Raw genomic sequence first — 14918 nt, forward strand, 5'->3', positions numbered from 1 at the left:
TGCACAGTCCTCTTCTTTCTCCACAAAACACTTTCTTTCTCCACAAAACACTTCCCTCACTCCACCCTGCTTTAACTGCAGTTATATAGCTGCTCACAGCCTCTACAGGTGAGGCTAATTACCTCGTTAGGCAGTGAGCCAGAACTCCTTAGAAAACCTGGGCTGAAATCATGCACAACCACTCTGACAGTGGGTAGAGAATCGTCCCACCCTGCTCTTCCGAATACTCCACCCCAGGAACCCAAATAAAAACCTACATTTAAACTTAACTTTCCCTGGGGCTGCATGTGCTTACCCACATGTCAGGATAGTGGCTGTGCAAAAGTCTGGGTGCCAGATATACACCCCTGACCACCATCCCCAACACTCTGTCACAATATATATATATATATATATATATATATATATATATATACTCTGAAAAGACAGCGTTTATATTATTGAGTCTGCAGAGACATGCTATAGATATCAGAACCACTACATTAAGCGATATGACTATAGTGTCCCTTGAATACAATTTCGTCTAATTTATGTTTTACTGCTATGAAAATACTGCTTTCTAAATCAAACTTCGGAAACACGTTACTTTATTGAATAAATTATATACTTTGCTTCTTCTTTAAGGTGATTTACATGGTAGATTGGATGACCTGTTTCTGATTTTTTACAAGGTATGTGTACATTTTATATTTTTTTATATTTTGTATTTTTTTTTTTTATTGGCCCATTATTTGGGGTAAAAAGAGTAAGTCTTAGCTACCATAGAACAAGCGGAAAAATTATTTCCTGTAACCATTTTGCAATCTGTGAGTTTCCAGATACATTGTGTTTAATTGTATACATGAACATCAGGCCTAACCATGCTGTGGAATTTCACTTAATGATGTATTATTGAATGAATAGTTTATGATGTCTTATGACCCTTATATTATCACAGGCTACATAAAGGCTGTATAATATGATGGTATTTGACTATGAGGAATGTGACTAAATATGCACTCAGAAACTGATGAGAGTGTGTTAGAACCCGCCACTTGCTTATAGCTGTAGCATGGGGATATTTTACATACTGAAGGCCTCATTGCTAGTACACTTGTTTTATATGTCTTTTTTTATTTGTTTACTTTTCTGTGTTATACTGTAATCCTAAAATCTCAAGATTGTCAAACAAATCCCATATTTTATATCCTGCTTGTATGGGTGTAGTAGTAAATGTGTTTAACCCCATTACAAAGGTGAGCTAATCCAGGTGCACAATATGTGGATGCAGGGCCTCCTTCAGGGGGTGACAGCCATGACGGTTGTCACGGCTCGGCTGTCCTGGAAGGCTCGACTGCCTGGGTCCCACATTCCCCATCTGTAGTGGCAGAACTGCACCAGAGGTGCACCGGGGCCCGCATGGTGATGGAGCCCATCGGGTGGCTCATGCACTTAGGGCCAGCCAAACCAAAATGTAAGAAATAGGATGGTGGATGAAAAATGAGCTGCATGTGTGTGTGTGTGTCAGTATGTGTGTATGTATGTCAGTATGTATATTTGTATGTTTGTGTGTGTCTAAATGTGTGTCAGTATGTGTGTGTGTCTGTATGTATGTATGTCTGTGTATCTGTATGTGTGTGTATGTGTGTGTCAGTATTTATGTCTGTGTGTATGTCTGTTTCAGTATGTGCATCTGTCAGTATCTATGTGTGTCAGTATAGATGTCAGTGTGTGTCTCTGTGTATCAGTATGTATGTGTATCTGTGTGTCATTTTGTGTCAGTGTGTGTATCTGTATTTGTGTCTGTGTATATTCTGTGTCAATGTGTATGAGTGTGTGTATCTGTGTGTGTCAGCGTGGGTATATATCTGTGTGTGTAACTATGTGTCATTGTGTGTGTCTGTTTGTCTGCATTTGTATCTACACTACACACAAATGCACACCTGCATTCAAACACCAACACTCACACACATACTCCATAATCAAACACAACCTGTGTGTTTGTGTGTGTGTGTATGTGTGTATATATAGAAATACAGGTTTGTAATATATATACATATATATATATATACACACACACACACACACACACACACACTGCATCCACTACACATGCATCTGCATCCACTACACATGAACTAACACACACTGTGTCCATTTTACACACCATGTCTCCAATGCACAAACACACTTAGCATCCACAAAACACACAACCTGTGTGTCCAGTCTACACACATTGCATCCTTGTGGGTGGACTTGGAGGTGGGCCATAAGGGCAGGTTTGGAGGTGGGCGACCGGGGGCCCAGACCTTGAGCTAATTTCTGATGACAGCTCTCTGTCTGTGTCTTAGTTTTCATCTGTAAGCAGGGTGACCCAAACTCAGCTCATCAGAACAAAATTATATAGCAGTGTGTCTGTACCCCCCTAAATAACTTGTGCTCTGCATCTCTGTCTGGAACCATCCACTGTGTGCACTGCATTGTGGTCTATCTCTCAGTATATCTCTACAATGAACAACATACACATATTTCCTTACACACAACACCACAAGTAGCCACCCCACACACAAGTCTACAAGCAGCCTCTACACACATAGCTTTCATCAAACGTACATTAAGACCTACAACTTTTAATACACACATATTGAAGCAACCACCACACACTCAGACTGGTGAAGGGACACCAAATGTTAGGTTGAAAAACACTGGTAGAGATTGGAGAGACACTGGAAGAAACCTAGTGGGACAGAGACTGGGGGATAAAGGGATTTTGACCGAGGGAGAAAGTAGAAAAATAGAGTTGGGAAAAAAGTGGGAAGAAGGGAGGTGTTCATGATTATTTACTCATTGTGTCTAAATACTATTTAATACTGCCAGGAGTCTGATTTGATTTCGGGTCCCTCCTCCCACTGTCCCTTCTCTATACCCACCTTTTGTCAGTATTCTAGGTCCTAGAAATGGACACCTTCTGCCACACATAAGGATTTAACACTGGCATTTTCATTTAGGGAAGATGTAGGGTTTAGAGCAAAGCAGGAAATGTGCCTGGAAAGGGAGAAATGAATTTAATCACACCCACAGAGTGGTCTTAAGAAGAAAAATTGCACCCAGGTGTCACAGACTCTTGACTCACCCCTGACCCATAATCTCAAGCTTCATACTTAGAACTTTTTACATTTTGTCTAAAATGAAGTAAAATGTTTAAACGAATAGCCTTTTTTAAAATACAACTTGACCTTAAGTTTCAGTATTACTATGTAAAACCCTGACTACATTGTTTTATAGGTTTTATAAAGCCATAACAATTGTACATACTTTCAATGTTTCTTTTTTAGTATGGCTTTGTAGTTGTAGAAGTCTGAGGCTTGAGTCAGAACGGGCAAAATATATTAGTTTTTAATTTGCCAGCTAAAGACATTACATAAGGGTGTAAGTTGTGCTAATATGGATGAACTAGAGGCTGGGCTTGAAAGCTGGTGAGCATTTTAGAAGCATTGTAGTTACTGATCTTTTTGTTGTCCTTAGAATGGTCTTCCATCTCCAGAGAGACCGTACCTCTTCAATGGGGACTTTGTTGACAGAGGGAAACAATCCATTGAGATCTTGATGATCCTTTTCGCATTTTTGTTGGTTTATCCAAAGGCACTCCATTTAAACAGAGGAAATCACGAAGACTATATGGTCAACTTAAGGTAAGGAAAGGAGTAAAATGAAAGAAAAAAAACTAAAGTTTCTGTGGGTTTGCTGATTTGTAGTTGACTATTTTTTACATTTTTGTTCATAGATATGGATTCACCAAAGAAGTGATGAAAAAATATAAGGTATGTAGATTACCTCATTGAACGTATTTTAAGGTGGCCACATAACTGTTGCTATTATTTTTTAACATAAGTATTATTACCATGCATGTAGTTTAGTACCACAAATATTAATATGTTTCCTGTCATAGAATGGGTCATGGATGAGTATTGGCTTTTCAGAAGCTTTTCATTTTTAGGTCACTTTGTCATTACAGAAGAATATTTTGTATTTTAAATTTATATTGTCCATAATGGCAATACAGAGCCAAAAAGCATGATATATAGCAACTGCAGGTGATAATTTCAGTTTCTGTAGGCATAATCAGTTAAGAATGGTTGATATCGCTCTGGGGACAGTAAGCAAATGATCCATAGTAATATTAACCGTCAGACTAACAGAAAACAAATAATATACTTATCTTTGGAAAAATAGGGAAGCTGAAACACTTGCTATGCTTTGTGGTAAGTCAACAGACATTGCAATTCCGTTCTGGACTGCTTCTAGGAGTGAGATTAGTCATATTCTCATGGAAACTGTTATTCACAACTAACTTTAATAACCACAAACAATATGACAAGCACATTACGTCTCTGCTCATAAGGCTGGCTAGTTGCTTGCTGGTTGTTATCCATTTATGTGAGTATCACTTAACTCCTAGTAGGTGATTTATGAAGTGCCTTTAAGCCTCAAGTACCCAATTTTGAACCTACCTTCATTAAAGCACTTTGGGTTGCGAATTATTAATACAAATGTGTATTTTGTGTAAAAAAAAAAACACAGCAAAGCAACAAATATAGGCCTCGATTTAATAGTTTCCGAAAAGCATTATAAATGGTTTAATATTTTTGGTTAAAGTTAAAAAATATTTTTTCTAAATATTCACATGGCAAAAATATAAAATCTATAATAAAATATATCAATATCTCAAAAAATATTAAAATAATTTTTAATATGAAGCTTATCCAAAAATATTAAATCATTTGAAAAGCTTATCCAACAACAGTATATCAAGGACATAATGAGTAAAAAAAAAAAAATAATCAACGTATTACTTTTCTGTTCCAGGTCCATGGAAAAAAAATTCTAAAAATGCTGCAAAGTGTTTTTAGCTGGCTCCCACTGGCCACCATAATAGATCAGAAAGTACTGGTGACACATGGAGGGATATCCAGTACCACAGACTTAAATCTATTGTCTAAAATTGAACGGCACAAGGTAAAACATCCATTTATTTAGCAACATCTTCGTTTTGATATATCAGCTTTTTATATTTTCATTTTTTTGTTAGTATTTACACATTATTTTTCCCCCAACATAATTTTAAAAGTGTGTCTGATTCTCATTATTAATGTCACATGTTTTTTTTCTAGTTTGCATCTACGTTGCGACCTCGGAAAAAGAAGGAGAAAACCAAGCAAATGGATGAAAAATTAAATCATGGGAATTGTACAAATGGAGAAAACGCTCTAACTGTGGCAGAAACTGTGATTCCCCATAGAAGTGGGTCATTCTCCCATAGTTCCAGCCCAAGCCTTATACCCAAGTACAAGGGGAAAAGATCTGCCAGTAGCCCCACCACTATGACCATTGACAGAAAGGAGATCTCCAAACGTGTACGACAGGCTGTTGATGAAGAACTAGAAAAATGTCGGCGGCAGGTGGGATTAACAGAAACTTATGCAGAGCTAGATAGCCCAGTTTCTGTGTCTGAATCTGACTCTGACTCCGGGGATGTCCAGGAATATGACACTGACAATGAAGAGAGGAAGCAGGTGACATATGTGTCTTTTAATACAATTTTTTCAATGTGCGATTGTCGTTTTGTTTTGGTGTTTTACAATCTTTAGTTTTGTCAGATATGAGATGTACATTACAGGTGTTCTAAAAAGTTTAGCTGGGATACAAATATCAATTACAGTATACTTTTACAAACTGGATCTTTACATGGATAATTCTATTCAAAACTACTGATGAAGTAATAATAAATAACTAGCATTTGTATAGCACCGTTCTTCCAGTCAGACTCAAAGCACTATTCAGCGTACACTCTCAGAATTAACCAAATCGGAAGCTGAGTAATAATAGATATTATTACCCAATTGATAGTACTAATTTTATGAACCTTGGAAGGATTAAGGGCTGAGTTGACTCTGCCAGGATTAGTACCTGTGACTTTGCATTATTGACCATGGTATGCAGTTAGGGAATTTTCCAACCGAGATACCTCACCAGCTACAGTACTCGTAAAAATCACCAACCGTAGTATCATCGAGAGGAAACTGCTCTGTGTCCCCCCACCCAATCTCACCTAAATCCGGTTTGCCTGCCCAGTGTCACTCATAGAGGTGAGCATGAATAGCCACAACACAGCCCCCCATTAATAATACTGGGGAAGAAGAAGGAAAGATATGGAGAATGTTCAAAAATACAAGAGAGACAAAAGAGTAAAGGTGTGTGTCTGTGGAGGTAAGGATTGGGGTAAAATGTTGGGGTGTTAGGGAGAAGGGAGTACAGTGTAAGGTGACAGCTGATTCCAACCTCGCCACTCATTAATTGCTGTGTGGAACTGTAGAGAGACTGTCTGACCGCCAGGAATCTACATAATTTAAATCATGTGTTTTGTCTCCCCTCCTCTCCCAATCTTGACACAAAATCCAGCAATGGTAGCCAGATCTCATAAAATGTCACCTCCCTACCATACAGACTAGCCGTCATATCCTCCATCTGCCTCATCTTTTCCATTTTAGCGATCCATTGGTCTAAACCAGGTTAGCAATCTGCTTCCAGTGGGCAGGGATCAGCACTCTAGCCGCTTTCAAAAAGTCCTGTGTCAAAGATTTTTTACATTTGGAAACAGGCATCTCCACGTGACTGAGCAACAGAGCTGCCAGAGTAAACAGGACCCTATCTTCCACCACAAATAACATTGTCTCATGAAGCAGTAAATCAAAATGATTGGATTCGTGGGCATTCCCACCATATGTGTAGAAGTGTTCTTCTACCCTATTCATACCTCTAGCATTTGTCAGATACTCCCAGAAACATCTTTTGTAGGAGATGAGGTTTCCGATACCAGGTGTATAGTAGTCTGTAGTTCGTTTCCTGTATAGATGAGCTCAGAGAGAAACAGTGTTGAAGAATGCAGATCTTAGACCATTGCTCTTTTGAGACGACAGTCCCTAAATCATCCTCTGATCATTCAAAAAACTTAAGAGGGTGGCTCCACTAGGGTGCTTGAGTGTTTGGTATAAAACCAAAACACATACAAGTCATAATTTTTATTTTTGCTGTCACCCCTGTTGGACTGCCTTTTGCGTGCAGGAGACTGGCTTACAGGCTAAGGCTGATGGGAGTGTGAGGTCTGGAGCAGCCGTCTCCTTATTTCTCTCCCCTCTGCTGCCTGTGCCGCCTCGTCCTCCCATGCGGGCTCTCTCTGTGTCTCACTTCTTCCCTGGCTGCCAATGTGAAGGAGACCAGGATGTGCTGCCCGGTGGGCCCCTGTTCAGCAAAATTCATTAGGTGAACATAAGTGTATGGTCCATCTGCTGCGCCATACAGTGTGCGGGTAGTTCTGACACTGAATGGAATGGTACTGGAGATTTATTATTTTCACCCAAATACTCTTTGTGGTTTAATATCTGGTAATATATAGTTAACATTTCCTGAAATAGAACAATGGGAATTTCTTCAATATTAATAATAAGTGTACTATGATGTCCAGATTAATGGAGTATTGGTTAAAGTTAATCATGAATGACATTATCTTTATGTTGTATTGCAAATTGTCTTTAAAGAATTTTCTAAGAGGAACAGAGTGAACTGTTCATGGTCAGTAGAACAATTAAGAACGTATGCTGTGTGAAGGAATGTCAATATGAACTTTTAAGCAAAGAGCTTCAACTGTTTTGATTACTGTTCTAGAGTTTATTTCAATAGATATATGGCAATAGGGAGAAGAAAAGAGTGAAGGAGGCAGACACTAGGCTGTTTGATGGGGGAAACAGGGATGATCGTTGCAGGTAGTTACATGAAATTATATATAGATTTGGTAAGCTCTTTCCAGCAGAACACTCTTCATTAGTTGAAGGTGGCCAAAAGGAGGCAGTGGGGTAAGTTCATTTTTTTTTATAAATAAACAAAAATAAATATAGCTCCAGGGGCGGACTGAGAACCCTCAGGCCCCCGGGCAAAATAAATCAAGGGCCCCCTTACAGGCCCCACCCATACTCCGCAGCAAGCGCCACTCATGTCCCGCCTCCATGCACCGCCTCCAGCCACACCCTACACAATCTTTAGACACAAGGAACAAAAGTGCAATAATCCCTTCAAGGCCCCAGTAGAGACTACAATTGAGGGCTAATGGGCCATGAAGGGGGGTCTTTCTAGCAGAGGGTATCTCAGTGTCCTTTAGAGAGTGTGTTAGAAAGAATACCCTCCAGGTCCCATTAGAGACTACAATGGAGTCTAATGGGGCCTGGAGGGGGGTCTCTCCAACACTCTGGTTCCTATTCACAATATAGCAACACAACATAGCTCGCTGATACCTAGGCCAAGTTGGCTCCTCTTACCTTAATTACTGTTGCTGGCTGGCAGTCTGTGGGCTTGCTGGAAGGCAGTGGGCTTACTGGCTGTGGCTGGCAGGCTGTGGGCTTGCTGGCAGGCTGTGGGCTTGCTGGCTACTGCCGGCAGGCTGTGGTCTTGCTGGCTGCGGCTGGCAGGCTGTGGCTTGCTGGCTGTGGCTTGCTGGCTGGCAGGCTGTGGCTTGCTGGCTTTAAGCCTAACTGGTGGCCTGTGGGCTGGCTGGCTGACTACTGGCCAGCCTGTGGGCTGGCTGGCTGGCCGGCCTGTGGGGCACTCGTAGATTATTTAAAGAAATAATCCATGCACAATAACCACTACTGCTCTGTGTAGTCGTTATGGTGCCAGGAGGGCCGGGCCCCCCTCCTAGAGTAAGTAGTCAAACCGTTTAAGAACAGTTTGACAACTTACCTGGGGTCTGCTGGGATATGAGGCTGTAGTAGGGTATAGGAGCAGTGGTGCAATGTGTAAGGGGTGCAGTGTGTGTGTGAAAGGTTCAGTGTGTGTGAGGGGGTGTAGTGTGTGAATGTGTAGGGTGTGTGGGGAAATGTGTGTACGAGGGGGCTGTGTATGTGTGTGGCAATGTTAGTATGGGGGGCTGTGTGTGTATGGGTGGGCAGTGTATGTGTGTGTGTGTGAGGCAATGTGTGTAAATGTGTATGGTCTGTGTGGGGGCAGTGTGTGTGTGTGTATAGGGGGCAGTGTGTGAATGTGTATGGTGTGTGGGGGCAGTGTGTTTATTGGGCTAGAGTTCACTCTCACCACTGCGACCACCAGGAATACCGGTCCGCGGCCGGAGTGATAGGAAGGTGCACACACTCAGTGTGCACCTTCCTATCACTCCGGCCGGGCACCGCGGACCGGAAAGCTGCCCGGCCATGCTACAGGGGAGGTGAGAAGCTGCAGCCGCCTGAGCGCTCTTAGGAGAGCGCTCAGGCGGCTGCAGCATTTAAAGGGGCGGCCGGGCCCCCTGATGGCGGGCCCCCCTCCCGGCCGGGCCCTCGGACCATGTCCGAAGTGCCCGACCGGTCAGTCCTCCCCTGTATAGCTCCATGAATAACCTTGACCCAAATGTACATGAAACAGTGAAAATAGTAACATTACAGTTCTAAAATCTGACTGTTCTCTTGCTATTTTGTTACCGTAAAATGCGTCAGATGAAAATATACTCCAGTTGATTCTACTTTTCAATATTGTAAAGATTGTAGATATTCTTTGGAGTGATCCCATGCCACAAGATGGCTGTAAATCAAACTCCGTTCGTGGAGGTGGATGCTATTTTGGTCCTGATGTGACAGAAAAATTCCTTAGAAAGCATGGGTTGCAGATGCTAATTCGCTCCCATGAATGTAAGCAAGAAGGCTATGAATTCTGCCACAATGGAAAGGTAAGGCCTATGGCAATATTATAACATTATTATAACTGCGTTATTGAAAGTTTACTCAGTCTATAAAAATACCACAAAACTCAAGGCACAGAATGGAGCCAAATAAGTTCAAACTGTATATTATTGTTATTATTTATCTATCTCTTTAGCATTCTACACTGTTGTCACTCCTATTGAGGAAATACAAGACTTGTAAATATTGTTGAAGATCCATTTAGAGAAGCACCTTAAAGGGATACTCAAGACTCCTCAAACACTTCAGCTTGCTTAAGTGCTTTATGTATAAAGAGTGTCTCCTCTTGTCTTAATTTACAAAAAGTACAGATTTCAATAACAAATTTCACTTTATAAATTAACCTCGTTGCACCCACTGGCTGCCATTCATACTATAGGTCCTGTTACTTCCTGGTTTGGTTTGCTCAGTGGAGCTAAACACAAGAGGCAGCAATTACCCAGAATACCTGCCTTGCAAAGACTTCTCATTGAGCTGAATTGGGAAGTCTGTGATTGGATAGCCATAGAAAGGCTGGGCAGGGTTAGAAGGACAATGCTTGCCAAGGCAGCAGATAACACCTGCAGGTTTTGCAAGCTGTTGTTAGAAATAACTCCAATGAAAAAAATGCAAAATGAAATGCATACAAGTTTTTATTGTGAATATATCTACTGAATGGTGATTTTAAAAAATGAAGATAGATGAAATAACACATCATCCAGCACAGGTTGCCACATTCTTATTTGGGTGTATCAATCACGTTAATAAAAACATTCTGCTTCTGTCCTCAACTTCTCTTATTCTCTAGTGTAAACTATCAGTAGGTCTTGCGTTTTACCAATGCTGGAACCATATCTTGACCCCTAATCACACTGCAATCCCAATATTTACATCATGTGAGTTTTTCCCTGCTCTAATATTTTAATAATTAATAACCAGAAAATGTCTCCAAACTTTATACATTAGATTTTTAGCCAGTGGTCACCTACCTTGCTGATTGGCTGTTTGTGCTGCCATTTTCCAATTGCCCTTTTCCCCCTTTTTTTTTATAGGTATTGACTATATTTTCTGCTTCAAATTATTATGAAATAGGAAGTAACAAAGGAGCCTACGTCAAACTGGGGCCTGATCTTGTCCCACACTTTGTACAATACCAAGCAAATAAGACCACAAATACTCTGACTATGAGACAGAGGTAAGTTTTGTTGATTACAAGATTCCTGTTCATTGAATATCTGACTATGCATAATGAGTAATCCACCCGTGTCACATGTGTTTCGTAGCATTTCTGTTGTCTTGCCGGCTCAATCCTGACAAAACTTAAGAAAAATCCTTCATATTATGACTGTCCTGATAACACATCTGCAGTGAAAAGGTTTATCTTGCTTTGCATATATACCAGTGGAGTTTCATAGTTTTTATTGATTTCATAATTGTTGGGTAATACATAACTCCCAACATTTGAAATGGACAAAGACGGTCACATTGTAAAGACAAGTTACTGTATTATTGCTGAGAAGCTCTGTTACACACTCAGACACACCAGCAATATGGATCTCCAACTTTACTTTACTTGCATTTCCATCTGACAAAACAATGTACTGTAGTCAAACTGTGTTAATAAACATCTAATGTTGGATTTGTCTAATATTGTTACTCACACCAACTAGAGTGAACAAGGAAGCCTCATTTTTAACTCTACAATGCTATACCTGATTCTTATGTATCTTCATTTTCTAGAGTAAGCACGGTGGAGGAGTCTGCTCTAAGAGCATTGAGAGAAAAACTGTTTGCGCATAAGTCAGATCTCATTAACGCCTTCAAGCTTTATGACCGAAAACGAAGTGGTAAGGAAAGTCATCGGTTGTTTTTTATTGTAAAAAAAGGTTAAAAACTCTTACTTTGCAATTGGTCAGAAGAAGAAGCCCAGGTAGGTGGGCGAAACACGTCATGTGTGACGTCACAGGAGAGGTGGACCCGGATGAGATATAGTGTTTGAGACTGGTGAACCCGGAAGTGACAGTATTGAATGGTTGAAGCCATTTTACTCTGTCCTTACAAGCTTGTATGTGGGTAGTTTTTACTGGCATACCCACCAATTGCAAAGTAAGAGTTTTTAACCTTTTTTTTTTTTTTTACAATAAATTGAGAAGATACTATTCAATTAGGGGTTTCTGCCTCTCTCTGTCATGTAGTGCATAGAATCATCAGCTTACTGGGAGCATACCATCCAGATCCTGTCAGCACTGTGGGGGTTACTTCCCTCTCCAGTGGAGCTTTTCAAACCCAGAGCCATTTGAGTTCTCCCCATTACCCCCTACTGTATATTACAGTATCCAGATTGTCTGCACTATATTGTGTGTTTTGTTTTTTTGTTACCTGTAGAATTATTTTGTTTTCAGTTCAAGCGCACTCAATTTTGGTAATATTTTTTAACTGCCCCCCCCCCCTACTTTTGTCCCTGGCCCCTTATGTGCCCCCCATAAGTATGAATGCTGGAGACGCAACTGCATATATTTCTATGCTCTTTGGCTGGTCCCACTTTAATACAGGACTTGCTTGCAGAGCATCATGGGAGTTGTAGATTTATAATTGCTAGTTAGTCTACCTGTTAACTACCACTGTGCTAGTATACAAGTTTCAATGAATCAATGTGGTTTAATTACAGGATACATAACATTGAATGACTGGGCAACAGCTCTGGAATCTGTTTTGAAACTGGGTCTCCCATGGAGAATGTTAAGGCCGCAGCTAATCCGTAGTTCTCCAGAAGGGCTACTGAGATACAGAGAATGGTTTGATGAACTCTATGCATGTCAGCCAACTCGAGAGGTACTAGTTTGAGTCCGAAAATCAAGTTTAGATTGCCATATTTTATCTATACTTATAAATATTTAATATAGGATAAAGACAAATGTCAGGGATGTCATATAGCAGTAACATTGTAATAAAAAAAGTATATACTTTTTAGCTTTAAAGGGATATCCAAAAGCTGAATCCTTGTGTGGACTGTCATGAACTTACCTGCTCCAGGTGCCCCACACTGCTCCACTCATCGGGCCACGTTAGCCGAACGCTTCGTGCAGTCAAGCTGCTTCACTTCTCAGGTTGGACTGAATGTTCCATGCTGCCACGCGACCTGATCAGGGAAACATTATATACTTGCCATTTGGCCTGGCCAAAGCTCCTCCCTTTCCTGGTGTGCGCAGGCCTAAATTCACACAACTGTTTTGTTCCCTGTATAATCCTAGACACTGCCTGAATTGCTTGAATGGTGCTTCTTGTATTGATTCAAATGTTGTGACGTCACACCTGCCCTTAAAGTGATCACGTCATCCAGGTTACCTCTTTATTAATTATTATGGAGTCGCAGAGATGACGTGGACTATTCAAAACTATTGTTAGCCTATATAATTCTAATTTGGGCCCTTATTCAGTGCCCTATCATGGTTTCAGCCTTGATAAATGTTAGTGTTTATAGTAAGTCTCCCTTGATATTCTGAAATTGACCTTTCCTTGAGCCAGGACCTGTACAAACTCAATTATCTCCAGATACAGAAACACATAACAATTTTCAAACACCCCAAAAGTACCCACAAAATCCATGGAAACCTCTCAAAAGTCACATCCCCAGATAGCCCTGATCTGAGTGACCATCATATCCAAAAATCACTCAGATCGGTTTGGTAGTTTTGAATTGCCATTTCGGGAAAGTTTTGACCGGCCTGCCCTGAGGTCGAAGCCCACAATAGTTCCAGGGAAAACGTGGCAAGGACCGATCTCCATTCGTGTACGAAAACCACATAGTTTATACAAAAGATTTCAAGTGTAGAATGTTTCCCTCATTCGGTAGTTTATATCTCCCGAACGCCGTTCGTATGGGTGGTCGGGAACTTGAACGGGCAGCAGGTCTATTTTCACCGGCGATCGCAGGAATGCCTGGCCGTAATCAGTTCCAGGCACTCCACGAATAAGTCCCGCTGCCTGCGTTCAGAAGACAAAATGGCCACCATCCATTTTGTCGAATCAAGTGTGTTCGGTTTCACGAAATGGTGGCCACCCAGTGGAGCATTCTATTAATTGTTTCCATTGCGGTTTTCTTTTTTTTTTTTTATTCTTTATTTTTGCTGTGCAGGTGGTTACAGGATATCAACAGACGCCACAACAGCGTATTTCAAGATGTACAGTAGTTAAACAGTGGCATGACAATTCGCACATTTTTCTATATTTTTAGGAAGCTTGACTAAACAGCTGTATTGTCGGAGTAAGATTAAATAAAACAAAATAAAATAAAATAATAGATGCTTAACTATTCAGGTGGAAAACAAGCAATGCTAGCACGTCTAATGATTGTGCCCAAGAGTTAAAGAGAGGCAGTTATACATGACGTGGTTATTATCAGCAAGTTAGACGATTATAATGCGCTTGCAAATTATGTTAAGATGCCCTGCGTATCACATTTTCAATTATAGATATAATTTAACAGTGTATCTGCGAGTTACAAAACAGGCCTGTGTTGCCACAAAAGAAAGTACTGGCTAGTAATACAACATATATTAATCATTTGTATAGCAATAGCTAACAGCACTATTTTTCGTAGATTCAGCGTATGTTTAAGATGGCAACACAAGCTTGATAGTGGTGTCAGATTACAAAGACTGACTGTATGAAGCCCTCTGCAGTTGGTTTTAACCCGAGACAGGTGGGGTAGTTCGGGAGGCAGTGAGCCTGCTAAATCCAAAGGGTACTCAAACCTAGTGCCTGTGTGCAGTTCACAATACCCACTCAGCCTGCTCAGGGGGTTGGCAATCTTACAGTGCCCACAGATAGTTCATAAAGGGCTAGTGTCTCAGAGTTGTGTCGCCTTGTGTTTAGATCTGTCTTGAGGCCGGGGGACCCAGGTAAGAGGCTGCCTTCCAAACCTGGGTACGGTACCTGTCTGGCCCCCAGCCCGTGGGAGAACCTGGGCCGGCCGAGGGGTTGAGACCTGCTGTCCCGGTTGTGGTTCAGGTGCACTGCGGATGCCAGCAGCGCTGAGCCCCCGTGATTGTTGGGTCGCGTAGATAGCTTGTTGTACAGGCACCATATCAGAGCTGCAGTCCCGGTCACCTTTCAGACGGTGCCCCACAGGGGCTAGGCAGAGCTCCTTCGTGGTGGATTTTTCAGCTGGCTTGGGAGCTG

At 41.2% G+C, this 14918-nt stretch overlaps 1 protein-coding gene across 2 annotated transcripts in view; it reads left to right on the forward strand.

Annotated features, from left to right (window-relative positions):
• PPEF2 (protein phosphatase with EF-hand domain 2) overlaps positions 1–14918 on the forward strand; it is an 88987-nt gene that overhangs the window by 58177 nt on the left and 15892 nt on the right. For both annotated transcript variants that reach the window (XM_063458685.1, XM_063458684.1), the window contains exons 10-18: positions 625–671; positions 3505–3671; positions 3764–3800; positions 4846–4995; positions 5151–5552; positions 9560–9745; positions 10790–10932; positions 11478–11584; positions 12406–12569. In XM_063458685.1, coding sequence (XP_063314755.1) covers positions 625–671; positions 3505–3671; positions 3764–3800; positions 4846–4995; positions 5151–5552; positions 9560–9745; positions 10790–10932; positions 11478–11584; positions 12406–12569 — 1403 coding nt within the window. The remainder of the gene's footprint in view (positions 1–624; positions 672–3504; positions 3672–3763; positions 3801–4845; positions 4996–5150; positions 5553–9559; positions 9746–10789; positions 10933–11477; positions 11585–12405; positions 12570–14918) is intronic.

This window comes from Pelobates fuscus, chromosome 6 (genome assembly GCF_036172605.1).
Source record: "Pelobates fuscus isolate aPelFus1 chromosome 6, aPelFus1.pri, whole genome shotgun sequence".
NCBI classification, from domain to species: Eukaryota; Metazoa; Chordata; class Amphibia; order Anura; family Pelobatidae; genus Pelobates; species Pelobates fuscus.